Source organism: Phaenicophaeus curvirostris, unplaced genomic scaffold (assembly GCF_032191515.1).
Source record: "Phaenicophaeus curvirostris isolate KB17595 unplaced genomic scaffold, BPBGC_Pcur_1.0 scaffold_51, whole genome shotgun sequence".
Taxonomy (NCBI): domain Eukaryota; kingdom Metazoa; phylum Chordata; class Aves; order Cuculiformes; family Cuculidae; genus Phaenicophaeus; species Phaenicophaeus curvirostris.
The window spans coordinates 181,488-196,811 of record NW_027206674.1 but is presented as its reverse complement, the minus strand read 5'-3'; the positions used below and the strand labels follow the sequence as shown (position 1 = coordinate 196,811).

Sequence of the window (15,324 nt, the reverse complement as noted above, 5' to 3'; positions counted from 1 at the left end):
CCCGAGGGGCGGGGCCTGGGTGGGGGAGGGGATGGATCTGACCCCCCTTCGCCCCCTCCCCTCCCTCTCCTCCGGGCTGTGACGTCAGGGAAATTTCCCGAGAATCGAGGCTATTTCGGGAAGGAGCCGGGAGCTGGGGGGGGGGGCGGGGGGGGGAGGGCGCCGCGAGGGGCCCGCGTGGGGCTGGGGGGGCCACGACCTGATTTGGGGACCCCCTTGGTGTCTGGGACCCCCCCTCTGCTCTGGGGGTCTCTGTGCTCTTCTCTTGGCCCCCTCCCCCCCCCCTTTTTTTTGGGGTCTCTCCCCCTGGTTTTGGCCCCCCCCCCCCATGGTTTTTTTCCCCTCCTGGTTTTTGGGGACGCCCCCGCCACCCCCCAGTTTTGGGGACCCCCCTCCTGGGTTCCGTGATCTCTTCCTTCCCCTGGTTTTGGGGACCCCCCCCCAGTTAGGGGTTTCTGTCCCTCAGTTTTGGGGACCCCTCTGTTTCCACAATCTCTTCCTCTCCCCTGGTTTTGGGGACCCCCTGGTTTGGGGACCCCCCTGTTCCAATGTCTCTGTCCCCCCCCCCTTTTGGGGACCCCCTAGTTTAGGGTTTCTGTCTCTTCAGTTTTGGGGACCCCCCTGGATCCAGATGCTCTCCCCCTCGTTATGGGGGAGACCCCTGCTTTGGGGGGGGGGCCTCTCCCCCTTTTTTGGGGGACCCTCGCTGTTTTGGGGACCCCCCCTGGTTTTGGGGACCCCCTTGGATCCAGGTGCTCTCCCACTGGTTATAGGGGGGACTACTGGTTTGGGGGGGCCTCTCCGCCTTGTTTTGGGGATCCCTCCAGTTTTAGGACCCCCCCCCCCTTTGTTTTGGGGGCCCTCCCAGGTTTTGGGGACCCCCCCAGTTTTGGGGTGTCTGCAGTGGAAGAACCCGAGGGGTCCACGGTGAGCTCGATCGTGCACACGGTGACCCCCCAGCGCTCCACCACGGGGGGCGGAACCCCAGATTTTGGGGGGTCCAGGAGGATTTTTGGGGTTCCCGTGAGATTTGAGGGGGGAGGGGGGTCCTGGGAGTGTGAGGCCTCTGGCGAATTTGGGGGGTCCTGGGGGATTTTGGGGAGCTCCAAGGAGTTTGAGGGTGTCCCAGGGGTGTTTGGGGGTGTCCTGAGGCTTTGGGGGTGTCCTGTGGATTTTGGGGTGTCCTGGGGGGGGGGGTTGAGGGTGTCCTGGGGGCTTTAGAGGAATCCAGAGAGTTTGGGGGTGTCCTGGGGGCTTTAGGTGAATCCAGAGAGTTTGGGGGTGTCCTGGGGGGGGTTTGGGGTGTCCTGGGGGCTTTAGGGGAATCCGGAGAGTTTGGGGTTGTCCTGGGAGGGGCAGTTGGGGAATCCTGGGGGGATTGGGGGGTGCCACCTGGTTTTGGGGTGCCCGAGAGATTTGGGGGTGTCCTGGGGGGGGGGGTTTGGGTGTGTCCTGGGGCTTTAGCGGAATCCAGGGGGGTTTAGGGGAGTCCTGTGAGTTTGAGGGACTCGGAGGAGGGGGGGGGGGGGTTGGGGGAATCCAGAGGGGTTTGGGGGTGTCCCGGGGAGGTTTGGGGGTGCCCCCCCCTGTTTTTTGGGGTTCCATCGGCGGGGGGGGGGGCGACTCCTGTTCCTGCTGAACTGAGCCAGTTTATCCAAAGCAACTGCGTGTCAGCTCAGTAGGCACGGGAGGCGGCCCCGGGGATTTTGGGGTGGGGGGGGGGGACACCCCAATATCTAGGGGGGGTCAACACCCCCCCCCCCGAGCTTTTGGGGGGGTCCCTCAGGCATCCGGCGGATCCGCTGTCCTCGCACTTAGGGGGGTCCCAGGGTTGGGGGGGGGGGGAGACAAGGATTTGGGGGGACCCGGGGGAATCCCAGGGGTTTGGGGGATTTGGGGGGTCCAAGGAGTTTGGGGGACCCCAGGAATCCAGGGGGGGACCCAGGGGTTTGGGGGGGGTAAGGATTTGGGGGTGTTTGGGGGGGTCCCAGAGTTTGGGGGACTCCAGGGAGGGGTCCCAGGGGTTTGGGGGGCAAGGATTTGGGGGGGTCCCAGGGGTTTGGAGGGGGGAGGCAAGAATTTGAGGGGACTTGGGGAGGGTTTGGGGGGGTCCCAGGGGTTTGGGGGACCCCAGGAATCCGGGGGGGGGGGATCCCAAGGGTTTGAGGGGGAGGCAAGGATTTGGGGGGGGGTCCCAGGGGTTTGGAGGGGGGGGGACTCAGGGGTTGGAGGGACCCCAGGAATCCGAGGGGGCCAGGATTTGGGGGGACTCGGGGGGGGGATTCCAGGGGTTTGGGGGACCCCAGGGGTTTGGGGGACCCCAGAATTCGGGGTGGGGGGAACCCAGAGATTTTTGAAGGGGGGGGGGGGGGAGCCCGAGATCTAAGAGGACCCCAATGTCTGGAGAGGGGGGGGGGGTCTGGGAATCCAAGGGCATGTGGGGGAGCCCCTGCTATTTTGGGGGGGGCACCCGGGGGGGGGGTCCCCGATGTCTTGGGGGGGCGGGGGGGCGGAACTTAGCCACTGTGAACACGTGCGGAGCCAGCTCTGTTCACAGGTGGCTAAGCCCTGCCCACGGCACCCCAAAACCCCCCCTGACACCCCCAAACCCACCCCACCCCCCACCCCGAGACTCCCACAGCACCCCTCAAAACACCCCAAAAACCACCACGGCACCCCAAAACCCCCCATGGCCCCCCCCCCAAAGACCCCCCACGGCACCCCCAGAACACCCCAAAAACCACCACGGCACCCCAAAACCCCCCATGGCCCCCCCAAACCCCCACACCCCACCCAGAGCCCCCCAAAGACCCCCCCAAACCCTCCTCAGAGACCCTCAAAACCCCCCAGAGACCCCCAAAGACCCCCATGACCCCCCCCCAAAACACCCCATGGCCCCCCCAAACCCCTCCTGAGCCTTCGAAAGACCCTTCACAGCCCCCCCAAACACCTCCTACTGCCCCCCGACCTGCTCGTAGCACCCCTAACCCCCCCCCCCCAGCCCCCTAAAGACCCCCATGGCCCCCCCCAAGAACCCCCAAACCCTCCCCCGAGCCCCCCAGAGACCCCATGGTCCCCCCTAAACACAACTGTGACCCCCCCAAACTGCCCCGTAGCCCATCAGTCCCCTCACAGCCCCCCAAACCCCCTCCTACTGCCCACCCAACCTGCTCATAGCACCCCTAAATCCTCCCCTAAAACCCCCTCAGAGCTCTCCAATGACCCCCATGGCCCCCCCCAAACCCCCCAAAAGCCCCCCATGGCCCCCCAAGAGCCCCTCAAAGACCCCCATGGCCTCCAATAGACTCCCCCAAGCTCCCCCAGGGACCCCAAAACCCCCCCAGAGCCCCCTAAAGACCTCCCACGCCCCCCCCCAACCCCCCCCCAAAGACCCCCATGGCCCCCCCAAGCCCCTCAAAGACCCCCCATGGGCCCCGCAAACCCCCAACCCCCCCCCCCCCGAGCCCCCGAGCCCCCTCAAACCGCCTCAACCCCCTCCAAGACCCTCGAGCCCCCCTCCAACACCCCCAAGACCCCCATGGCCGCCCCCAAACCCCCCCAACCCCCCCCCCAAATACCCCCATGGCCCCCCCAAACCCACGCCAGAGCCCCCCAAGACCCCCCAAACCCCCCTCAGATACCTTCAAAGACTCCCATGGGTCCCCCAAACCCTTCAAATACCCCCATGGCCCCCCCAAACCGAACCCAGAGCCCCCCCAAAGACCCTCAAAGACTTCCATGGGCTCCCCAAACCCCCTCAAAGACCCCCAACCCACCCCAGAGCCCCCCAAAGACCCCCCCAAACCCCCCTCAGAGACCCTCAAAGACTCCCATGGGCTCCCCAAACCCCCTCAAAGACCCCCAACCCACCCCAGAGCCCCCCAAAGACCCCCCCAAACCCCCCTCAGAGACCCCTCAAAGACTCCTATGGGCCCCCCAAACCCCTTCAAAGACCCCCAACTCCCCCCCCCAACCCACCCCAGAGCCCCCCCTAAAGACCCCCCCAAACCCCCTCAAATACCCCCCATGGCCCCCCGGAAGCCCCCCCGAGACCCCCTATGGCCCCCCCCAAACCCTCCCCAGAGCCCCCCCAAACTCCCTCAAAGACCCCCCCAAACCCCACCCGAGCTCCCTAAAGACCCCCCCAACCCCCCCCACCCCCCCCCGAAGACCCCATCCCCTCCCCAACTCTTCTCAAAGACCCTCATGGGCCACCCAAAGACCCCCATTGCCCCCCCAAACCCACCCAGAGCCCCCCCAAACTCCCTCAGAGACCCCCCAAACCCCACCTGAGCCCCCTAAAGACCCCCCAAACCCCCCCAACCCCCCCCGAAGACCCCCATGCCCCTCCCCAACTCTTCTCAAAGACCCTCATGGGCCCCCCAAAGCCCCCCATTGCCCCCCCAAACCCACCCTACAGACCCCCAAAGACCCCTATGGCCCCCCCAAAGCCCTCGGAGCCCCCCCAAAGCCCCCTCCCTGCCCCCCCGGCTGCGGGTGCCGGCGCCCGTTGGAAATCCCTGGCAATGTGATTTTGGGCCAAACGAGAAAAAAATCCCATCACCAGGAACCCCCGCGGGCGGCAGCTTCGGGGGGGGGCGGGGGGGGCCCCGCAGCACCGAACCCACCTGGAGGGAGGGGCTGGAAACGGAGTTTGGGGGGGTAGGGGGGCACCCTCGTGCGAGACGGGGCCCTCGTGCGAGACGGGACCCTCACGCAAACCGAGATCCTCAGGCAAACCCAGATCCTCGTGCGAGACGGGGCCCTCGTGCAAACCCAAACCCTGGCGCGAGACGGGATCCGGGCGCAAACCCAAACCCTCGTGCAAACCCGGATCCTCGTGCGAGCCAGGATCCGCGTGCAAATCCGAACCCTCGTGCGAGCCAGGACCCTCGTGCAAACCCAGATCCTCATGCAAGACGGGATCTGCGGACAAACCCAAACCCTCGTGCAAACTCAGATCCTCGTGCAAACCCAGATCCTCGTGCAAACCCAGACTCTTGTGCAAATCCAAACCCTCGTGTGAGCTGGGATCCACATGCAAATCCAAACCCTTGTGCAAACCCAGATCCTCGTGCAAACCCAAACCCTCACGCAAACCCAAAGCCTTGTGTGAGATGGGATCCGCGTGCAAACCCAGACTCTCGTGCAAGATGGGACCCTCGTGCAAAGGCAGATTGTTGTGCGGGATCCTCATGAAACCCAGACCCTCGTGTGAGCCGGGATCCGCGTGCAAACCCAAACCCTCGTGCAAATCCAAACCCTCGTGCAAGAAGGGAACCGCGTGCGAGCAGGGAGCCTCGTGCGAGGTGGGATCTACGCGCAAAACCCAGACCCTCGTGCAAACCCAAACCCTCGTGTGAAATGGAATCCGCGTGCAAACCCACATCCTTGTGCGAGACAGGATCCACATGAAACCCAGACCCTCGTGCAAACCCAAACCCTCATGCGAAACCAGATCCCCACGCAAACCCTCATGCAAGCCATGCCCCTCGTGCAAGCCACGATCCTCGTGCAAACCCAAACCGTCGTGCAAGCCGCGATCCTTGTGCGAGCCAGGATCCTCTTGCGAGCCAGGATCCTCGTGCAAACCTGGAGCCTCTTTCACGACTGTCTGGGTGCGATTCCAGGATCCTCGTGCGAGCCGGGACCCTCGTGCAAGGTAGGACCCTCGTGCAAACCGCACCGGGACCGGCGTGAACGTGTCCGTACGGCGTGTGCCGAATGCCCCGTGGGGTCTCGGTGTCGCGATCGGTGCCAGGAGCCTCGTGGCACGAGGATTCGGTGCCATTGGCGTCACCGGGGCGAGCGGCGCTTCCAAGTGAATCCGGTGAAGGGGCCCAAACCTGGAGCCGGAGCCGGCGTCACCGGCACCGAGCGAGGCTTCGGCTCGGCCCGGCGCTGGTTTTAGCTGCGCCGGTGGGATTTTTTGGCACGAGGGGTGGCCTCGCGGCGTCGGTTGGGCTCGGTGCCCGCGCGGCGCCAGGGCGTTGCCGGCTGGGCTGCTCACGTGGGGCCCGGCGGGCACGGCGCGGGGGCGGCAGCGCTGCCAGCGGGGTCGGAGACGCCACCCAACGCCACAACCCAACTCCCAAACTCAAGCCCGAAGCCAACACCAAGACTCAAGCCCGAAGCCAACACCAAAACTCAACACCAAAACTCAACCCCCAAACCCAACGCCGAGACCCAACCCCCAAACTCAACCCCCAAACCCAACGCCAAGACCCAACGCTGAAACTCAACCCCCAAACCCAACGCCAAGACCCAACGCCGAAACTCAACGCCAAACCCAACTCTTTGGCGTCTTCGGCGGCGATGCCGGCGCTCCCGGGTTGGGGTAAAACCAACATTCTCGGCGTCGGTTGATGCCGTCGGTGCCGCTCGAGGCGAAGCCGTCGCTCCCGGTTGTCGGCCGACGCTCTCGAGGTGCCGCCGTTGGGTTGAGGCTCTCGATGCCGGCCAAGGCGTGGGTGGAGCGAGGCGGCCGCGCCCGTCGGCACCCGCCGCGCCGGGCTTGGTTGGTTGAAGGGGGGGGGGGGGGTGGGGTGGGGGGAAAGGATGAATCACGCTGGCTTGGCCGCCCCCGCCAACCGCGGCGATGCCGCCGCCACACCCCGACGCCGTCGTGCCGGAGCTGCCGGTGGGGCCCGTCGGATTCCCCACGAACGTGGGGAATCCGACGGGCCCCACCGGGAGCTCCGGCGCGCCCGCGGCCTCCCTCTTGGCGTCACCCCACGCCGCTTGGCCTCTCCCCGGGCCTCGCCGCCTCCACCGGCGCCACCAAATCAACTCACCGATGGGTCCTGGCGTCGTGCCGAGGGCTCGGGCGCCGCCGGCGTCCCCGCGAGCGCCGGGGCGGTTGGCGCGAGTGCCGCCATGGCGGGTGGCGAGGGTGACGATGCCGCCGCCGCCGCAGGTCCCCGAGGCGGCTGAGTTTTTTCCTCCAAGAAGGGAAATGGGTTTTAAACGGGGGGTCGCTCCGCCCCGGCGACGCCGCCAGAGGAGGGGCCTGCCAGCACCCTTTAGGCACCGTGCGGCGCCGGAGCGGCTGCGCCGAAAGGGAACGAACGACGCCTGCCCCACGGCCAGGGGCACGTGGGACCCACGGAGAGGGGTCTGGGCCCCATGGCAAAGGGTTTGGGCCCCACAGAGCAAGAGTCATGGCTGCCCCATAGCACGAGGGTCATGGCTGCCCCATAGCAAGGGGTCTGGGTGCCCCACGGCGAGGGGAACGAGGGCCTCATGGTGTGAGGGTCATGGCGGCCCCATAGCAAGGGGTCTGCATGCCCCATGGCGAGGGGAACGTGGGCCCCATGGCGTGAGGGTCATGGCTGCCCCACAGCGAGGGGCCTGGCTGCCCCATAGCAAGGGGTCTGGGTGCCCCACAGCGAGGGGAACGTGGGCCTCATGGCAGGAGGGTCATGGCTGCCCCACAGCGAGGGGCCTGGCTGCCCCATAGCAAGGGGTCTGTGTGCCCCACGGCAAGGGGAATGTGGGCCCCATGGCATGAGGGTCATGGCTGCCCCACAACAAGGGGTTTGGGCCCCATAGCGAGGGGTCTGTGTGCCCCACGGCGAGGGGAATGAGGGCCTCATGGCGTGAGGGTCATGGCTGCCCCATAGCAAGGGGTCTGTGTGCCCCACAGCGAGGGGAACGTGGGCCCCATGGCAGGAGGGTCATGGCTGCCCCACAGCAAGGGGTCTGTGTGCCCCATGGCGAGGGGAACGAGGGCCTCATGGCATGAGGGTCATGGCTGCCCCATAGCGAGGGGTCTGTGTGCCCCACAGCGAGGGGAACGTGGGCCCCATGGCGTGAGGGTCATGGCTGCCCCACAACAAGGGGTTTGGGCCCCATAGCAAGGGGTCTGGCTGCCCCACGGCGAGGGGAACGAGGGCCTCATGGCAGGAGGGTCATGGCTGCCCCATAGCAAGGGGTCTGGCTGCCCCACGGCGAGGGGAACGTGGGCCTCATGGCATGAGGGTCATGGCTGCCCCACAACAAGGGGTTTGGGCCCCATAGCGAGGGGTCTGTGTGCCCCACGGCGAGGGGAATGAGGGCCTCATGGCGTGAGGGTCATGGCTGCCCCATAGCGAGGGGTTTGGGTGCCCCATGGTGAGGGGAACGTGGGCCCCATGGCGTGAGGGTCATGGCTGCCCCACAGCGAGGGGTTTGGGCCCCATAGTAAGGGCTCTGGCTGCCCCACGGCACCACCAACCCCATGGCGTGAGGGTCATGGCTGCCCCACAGCGAGGGGAATGGAGGATCCAAGACACGAGAGTCGTGGCTGCCCCACAGCGAGGGGTTTGGGCCCCACAGGGCAAGCATCATGGCTGCCCCACAGCACGAGGGTCACGGCTGCCCCATAGCAAGGGGTCTGGCTGCCCCACGGCGAGGGGAACGAGGGCCCCATCGTGTGAGGGTCATGGCTGCCCCATAGCAAGGGGTCTGTGTGCCCCATAGCGAAGGACTCAGAGCCCCATAGCGAGGGGTCTGGGTGCCCCACAGCGAGGGGAACGTGGGCCCCATGGCGTGAGGGTCATGGCTGCCCCATAGTAAGGGGCCTGCGTGCCCCATAGCGAGGGGTCTGGGTGCCCCATAGCGAAGGGCTCAGAGCCCCATAGCGAGGGGTCTGGGTGCCCCATAGCGAGGGGTCTGGGTGCCCCATAGCGAAGGGCTCAGAGCCCCATAGCGTGAGAGCCGTGGGGCGGGGGGGGGGGGGAGGATGCGGGGGGGCCGCGGTTGCCATGGCAACGCCGAACACACACCCCAAACAGCCCCGCGCGGAAACGAGGCTGAACCGCGGGACCCGCCCCGCAGCGCCCCACAGCGCCCCATAGCGGCCCAGAGCGACACATAGCGACCCCATAGAGACCCATAGCTGCCCCATAGGGACACAGAGAGACCCCATAGAAACCTATAGAGACCCATAGAGACCCATAGAGACCCCATAGAGACCCATAGCTGCCCCATAGGGACACAGAGAGACCCCATAGAAACCTATAGAGACCCATAGAGATACATAGAGACCCATAGAGACCCCATAGAGACACATAGAGACCCATAGCTGCCCCATAGCGACCCATAGAGACCCATAGCGCCCCATAGAGACCCCATAGAGACACATAGAGACCCATAGACACCCATAGCTGCCCCACAGCGCCCCATAGCGGCCCATAGCGACACACGGAGACCCCATAGAGACCCATAGCGCCCCATAGCTGCCCCATAGCGACACATAGAGACCCCATAGAGACACATAGAGATCTAATGAGACCCATAGACACCTATAGCTGCCCCATAGCGACCCATAGAGACCCATAGCTGCCCCACAGCGCCCCACAGCGGCCCATAGCGACACACGGAGACCCCATAGAGACCCATAGAGACCCATAGCTGCCCCATAGCGCCCCATAGCTGCCCCATAGCGACACATAGAGACCCCATAGAGACACATAGAGATCTATAGAGACCCATAGAGCCCCATAGCTGCCCCATAGCGACCCATAGAGACACATAGAGACCCCATAGCGACCCATAGAGACCCCACAGCGCCTCATAGCGCCCCATAGCTGCCCCATAGCGCCCCATAGAGACCCATAGAGACCCCATAGCGACCCATAGACACCCATAGAGACACATAGAGACCCCATAGCGACCCATAGACACCCATAGCTGCCCCATAGCGACCCATAGAGACCCATAGTGCCCCATAGCTGCCCCATAGCCACCCATAGCTGCCCCATAGCCACTCACAGAGACCCATAGCGCCCCATAGCACCCCACAGAGACACACAGAGACCCCATAGCGCCCCATAGCTGCCCCACAGACACCCAGAGAGACACATAGAGACCCATAGCGACCCATAGAGACCCCACAGCACCCCATAGCGCCCCATAGTGCCCCAAAGCTGCCCCATAGACACCCATAGCTGCCCCATAGCGCCCCATAGAGACCCATAGCAACTCATAGCTGCCCCATAGCGCCCCATAGAGACCCACAGCGCCCCATAGCGGCCCATAGAGACACATAGCGCCCCCATAGAGACCCCATAGCGCCCCATAGACACCCCACAGCGCCCCATAGCTCCCCCATAGCGCCCCATAGAGACACACAGAGACCCCATAGCGACCCATAGCTGCCCCATAGCGCCCCATAGAGGCACACAGAGATCCCATAGAGCCCCATAGCGCCCCATAGCTGACCCATAGCGACCCATAGAGACACACAGAGACCCGCAGCCCCCCATAGAGACACATAGAGACCCCATAGCGCCCCATAGACACCCATAGTGACCCATAGAGACCCCACAGCGCCCCATAGCGGCCCATAGAGACACATAGCGCCCCCATGGAGACCTATAGAGACCCATAGCGCCCCATAGCTGCCCCATAGCGACCCATAGAGACACATAGAGACCCCATAGAGCCCCATAGCGCCCCATAGCTGCCCCATAGTGACCCATAGAGACACACAGAGACCCCATAGCGCCCCATAGCTGCCCCACAGACACCCATAGCTGCCCCATAGCGACCCATAGAGACACATAGAGATCCTATAGAGCCCCATAGCGCCCCATAGCTGCCCCATAGTGACCCATAGAGACCCATAGCGCCCCACAGAGACACAGAGTCCCCAGAGCGCCCCACAGCTGCCCCATAGAGACCCATAGAGACCCACAGCGCCCCATAGCGCCCCAGAGAGACACATAGAGACCCCATAGCGCCCCATAGCTGCCCCATAGAGACCCATAGCTGCCCCATAGCGCCCCATAGCTGCCCCATAGAGACCCATAGCTGCCCCACAGCGCCCCATAGCGCCCCATAGAGACCCCATAGCGCCCCACAGAGACACGTAGAGAACCATAGCTGCCCCGTAGCGACACATAGCACACCATAGCGACACATAGTGCCCCACAGATGCCCCACAGAGACCCCATAGCTGCCCCATAGCGCCCCATAGAGCCTCATAGCGACCCATAGTGACCCATAGCGACCCGTAGCTGCCCTATAGTGACCCATAGCTGCCCTATAGCAAACCATAGTGACCCATAGCGACCCATAGCTGCCCTATAGCAAACCATAGTGACCCATAGCAACCTATAGAGACCCCATAGCTGCCCCATAGCGCCCCATAGAACCTCATAGCGACCCATAGTGACCCATAGCTGCCCTATAGCAAACCATAGTGACCCATAGCGCCCCATAGTGACCCATAGAGACACATAGTGACCCATAGCGACCCATAGCTGCCCCATAGTGACCCATAGTGACCCATAGCGACTCATAGCTGCCCCATAGTGACCCATAGCTGCCCCATAGTAACCCATAGCGACCCATAGCTGCCCCATAGCGACCCATAGTGACCCATAGCAACCCATAGCTGCCCCATAGTAACCCATAGCGACCCATAGCTGCCCCATAGCGACCCATAGTGACCCAGAGCGACCCATAGCTGCCCCATAGCAACCCATAGTGACCCATAGCTGCCCCATAGCTGCCCCATAGCGACCCATAGCTGCCCCATAGTGACCCATAGCGACCCATAGTGACCCATAGCTCTGCCCCATAGCGAACACATGGTGGCCAAGGCAGGGCCTTGGTGGCCAAGATGGACACATGGTGGTCAAGGTAGGGCCATGGTGGCCAAGGTAGAGCCATGGTGGCCTTGTCAGGGCCATGGTGGCCAAGATGGACACATGGTGGCCAAGGGAGGGCCTTGGTGGCCAAGATGGACACATGGTGGCCAAGGGAGGGCCTTGGTGGCCTTGTCACAGCCATGGTGGCCTTGTCAGGGCCATGGTGGCCAAGATGGACACATGGTGGCCAAGGTAGGGCCTTGGTGGCCAAGGTAGAGCCATGGTGGCCTTGGCAGGGCCACGGTGGCCAAGATGGACAGATGGTGGCCAAGGTAAGGCCATGGTGGCCAAGGCGGGGCCGTGATGGCCAAGGTGGCCTTGTTAGGGCCGTGGTGGCCAAGATGGACCACATGGTGGCCAAAATGGGGCTGTGGTGGAGCCGGGGGGGGTGTTGATCTGGGGCCAAGGTGGCCACGGGGCTGGCAGCGGCCGTGGGGCTGGCGGTGGCCGTGGCGCCAGTAGCGTCCACGAGGCCGGCCGTGGCCGTGGGGCCGGCAGTGGTGGCCACGGGGCCGGCCGCGGTGGCCACGGTGGCGCAGGCGGGGCCGTGGGGCGGCGATGTCCTTTCTAGGTAATGGCAGCGGCCGGAGCCTTCGCCCACGCGGCACCCGCTGAAATTCCTGCGGCCTGAGTCAGAGCCGCACGCGGCCACCGCGCAGCCAGGCGGCACTGGGAGCACTGGGAGCACTGGAACCCCCATCCTGGGATCACTGGGAGCCCCAGAACCTCCGCGCTAGGAGCACTGGGAGCACCAGAACCCCATACTGGGATCACTGGGAGCTCCAGACCCTGGCACTGAGTTCGCTGGGATCACTGGGAGCCCTAGACCCCCCGTACTGGGATCACTGGGAGACATGGACCCTCATACTAGGATCACTGGGAGCCCCAGAACCCCCACACTGGGATTATTGGGAGCCCCAGAACTCCCGTACTGGCATCACTGGGAAACATGGACATCCATACTGGGATCACTGGGAGCTATGGACGCCCCACACTGGGATCAATGGGAGCCAAGGATCCCTGCACTAGGATTACTGGGAGCCCCAGAACCCCCGTACTGGGATCACTGGGAGCCCCAGACCCTGGCACTGGGATCACTGGGAGCTCCACACCCTGGCACTGGGATTACTGGGAGCCATGGACCCCCATAGTGGGATTACTGGGAGCTCCAGATCCCCATACTGGGAGCCCCAGAACCCCCATACTGGGATTATTGGGAGCCCCAGACCCCATCACTGGGATCGATGGACACCCCACACTGGGATCACTGGGATCCACGGACCCCCCCATACTAGGATCACTGGGAGTCATGGACATCCAGACTGGGATCACTGGGAGCCCCAGAACCCAGCACTGGGATCACTGGGAGCCCCAGACCCCCATACTGGGATCACTGGGATCTATGGACCCCCCATACTGGGATCACTGGGAGCCCCAGAACCCCTATAGTGGGATGACGGGGAGCCCCACACCCTCCGTACTGGGATGACTGGGATTACTGGGATCCCTGGGGCTGGGGTTTGTCTTCCGCCTCCGCTCCCTCCCGGCTCCTTCCTTCCTCACTCGGGAACGCCTGGAACCGCTGGACCCACAGCATCCCCGCCCCACACATCCCCGCCCCACACATCCCAGCCCCATGGAATCCCAGCCCCACACATCCCAGCCCCACACATCCCAGCCCCATGGAATCCCAGCCCCACACATCCCAGCCCCACACATCCCCGCCCCACACATCCCCGCCCCACACATCCCAGCCCCATGGAATCCCAGCCCCACACATCCCAGCCCCACACATCCCAGCCCCATGGAATCCCAGCCCCACACATCCCAGCCCCACACATCCCCGCCCCATGGAATCCCAGCCCCACACATCCCCGCCCCACACATCCCCGCCCCACACATCCCTGCCCCATGGAATCCCAGCCCCACACATCCCAGCCCCACACATCCCAGCCCCATGGAATCCCAGCCCCACACATCCCAGCCCCACACATCCCAGCCCCATGGAATCCCAGCCCCACACATCCCAGCCCCACGGAATCCCAGCCCCACACATCCCAGCCCCATGGAATCCCAGCCCCACGGAATCCCAGCCTCATGGAATCCCAGCCCCACACATCCCAGCCCCATGGAATCCCAGCCCCACACATCCCAGCCCCACACATCCCAGCCCCACACATCCCAGCCCCATGGAATCCCAGATCCATGGGTCAGATCCATGGGTCAGAGCCATGGGTCAGAGCCATGGGGCGGGGGTCTCAGTGGGGCAGATCCATGGGTCGGATCCATGGGGCGGGGGTCTCAGTGGGGCAGAGCCATGGGTCAGATCCATGGGTCAGATCCATGGGGCAGATCCGTGGGGCAGGGGTCTCAGTGGGGCAGATCCATGGGTCGGATCCATGGGGCGGGGGTCTCAGTGGGGCAGAGCCATGGGGCAGATCCATGGGGCAGATCCATGGGGCAGAGCCGTGGGTCAGAGCCGTGGGGTGGGGGTCTCAGTGGGGCAGATCCATGGGTCAGGGCCGTGGGGCGGGGGTCTCAGTGGGTCAGAGCCGTGGGTCAGATCCATGGGGCGGGCTCTGGGCCCTGTTGTGGGGCCGTTGCCGTGGGGCCGTTGCCGTGGGGCCGTTGTTGTGGGGCCGTTGTTGTGGGTCTGAGTCACCCACTGAGTCAGCGGCGCCGGACGCGGAGCGGGAAGGGAAGGGGGGGGGGGGGGGAGAGGGGGCGGGATTCCTTGGGTGGGGGGGTCCCCACGGGGGGGATCCCCGAGCCCGGGGGGGGGGGGTTCCCCATGGGGGGGGAGGGGTTGAAAGAAGGGTGGGGGATCCCCCGGGGGGAGGGCGTGGGGGGGGGTGGGGGGTGTCTCCGGCCTCCCAGGTCGCCCAATTGGGGTTTGGGGTCAGGACACCCCCCTCCCCGCACCCCTAAACCCACCCCCCCCCAAGGCCCCTCCCCATCTCTGGGTCCCCCCCCTCTCTAGGTTCCCCCCCTCTCCAGGTCCCCCCCCCCCACCGTGTTCCCCCTCTCTAGGTTCCCCCCCTCTATCTGGGTTCCCCCCCCTCTAGGTGTCCCCCCCCCCCAGGTTCCCCTCTCTATCTGTCTCCACCTCTCCAGGTCCCCCCCTCTCTGTGTCCCCCCGTCTCTAGGTTCCCCCCCTCTCCAGGTCCCCCCCCCGGGTTCCCCCTCTCTCTTTGTCCCCCCTTCTCTAGGTCCCCTCCTCTCTGGGTCCCCCCTTCTCTAGGTCCCCCCCATCTCTAGGTGTCCCCCCCTCTCTAGGTTCCCCCCCCCCGGGTTCCCCCCCTCTCCAGGTCCCCCCCACCGGGTTCCCCCTCTCTCTGGGTCCCCCCCTCCCAGGTCGCCCCTGTCTCTGTGTCTCCCCTCTCTGTGTCCCCTCTCCATCTGGGTTCCCCTCTCTCTCTGGGTCCCCCTCTCTCTGGGTCCCCCCCCCCCCAGATTCCCCCCCTCACTGGGTTCCCCCCTCTCTAGGTCCCCCCTCTCTCTGGGTCCCCCCCCTCCAGGTCCCCCTGTTTCAGTGTTCCCCCCCTGTCTGTGTCCCCCCCCGCTAGGTGACCCCCTATCTGGGTTCCCCCCCTCTCTAGTTCCGCCCCCCGGCTTCCCCCCCGTGTCCTCCCCCTCTTTGCCCCCCCCCAACTCCGTGTCCCCCCACCCCCCCCGGGTCCCCCCTTCT

At 65.1% G+C, this 15,324-nt stretch overlaps 1 protein-coding gene across 1 annotated transcript; it reads right to left on the bottom strand.

The window, feature by feature from the left end:
* Positions 1-4,414: 4,414 nt before the first annotated feature.
* LOC138733999 (uncharacterized) lies at positions 4,415-6,864 on the bottom strand. Its single transcript, XM_069881531.1, has 2 exons — positions 6,795-6,864; positions 4,415-6,513 (listed from the first exon to the last, which is right to left on the bottom strand). Exon 2 carries the CDS (start codon positions 5,789-5,791, stop codon positions 4,415-4,417), a length of 1,377 nt encoding a protein of 458 aa, XP_069737632.1. The 5' UTR covers positions 5,792-6,513; positions 6,795-6,864.
* Between the last annotated feature and the right edge of the window lie 8,460 nt (positions 6,865-15,324).

Coding starts and splice junctions, on each gene's coding strand:
- LOC138733999 (XM_069881531.1), bottom strand. CDS start 5,791: ATGGCACCGAATCCTCGTGCCACGAGGCTCCTGGCACCGATCGCGACA.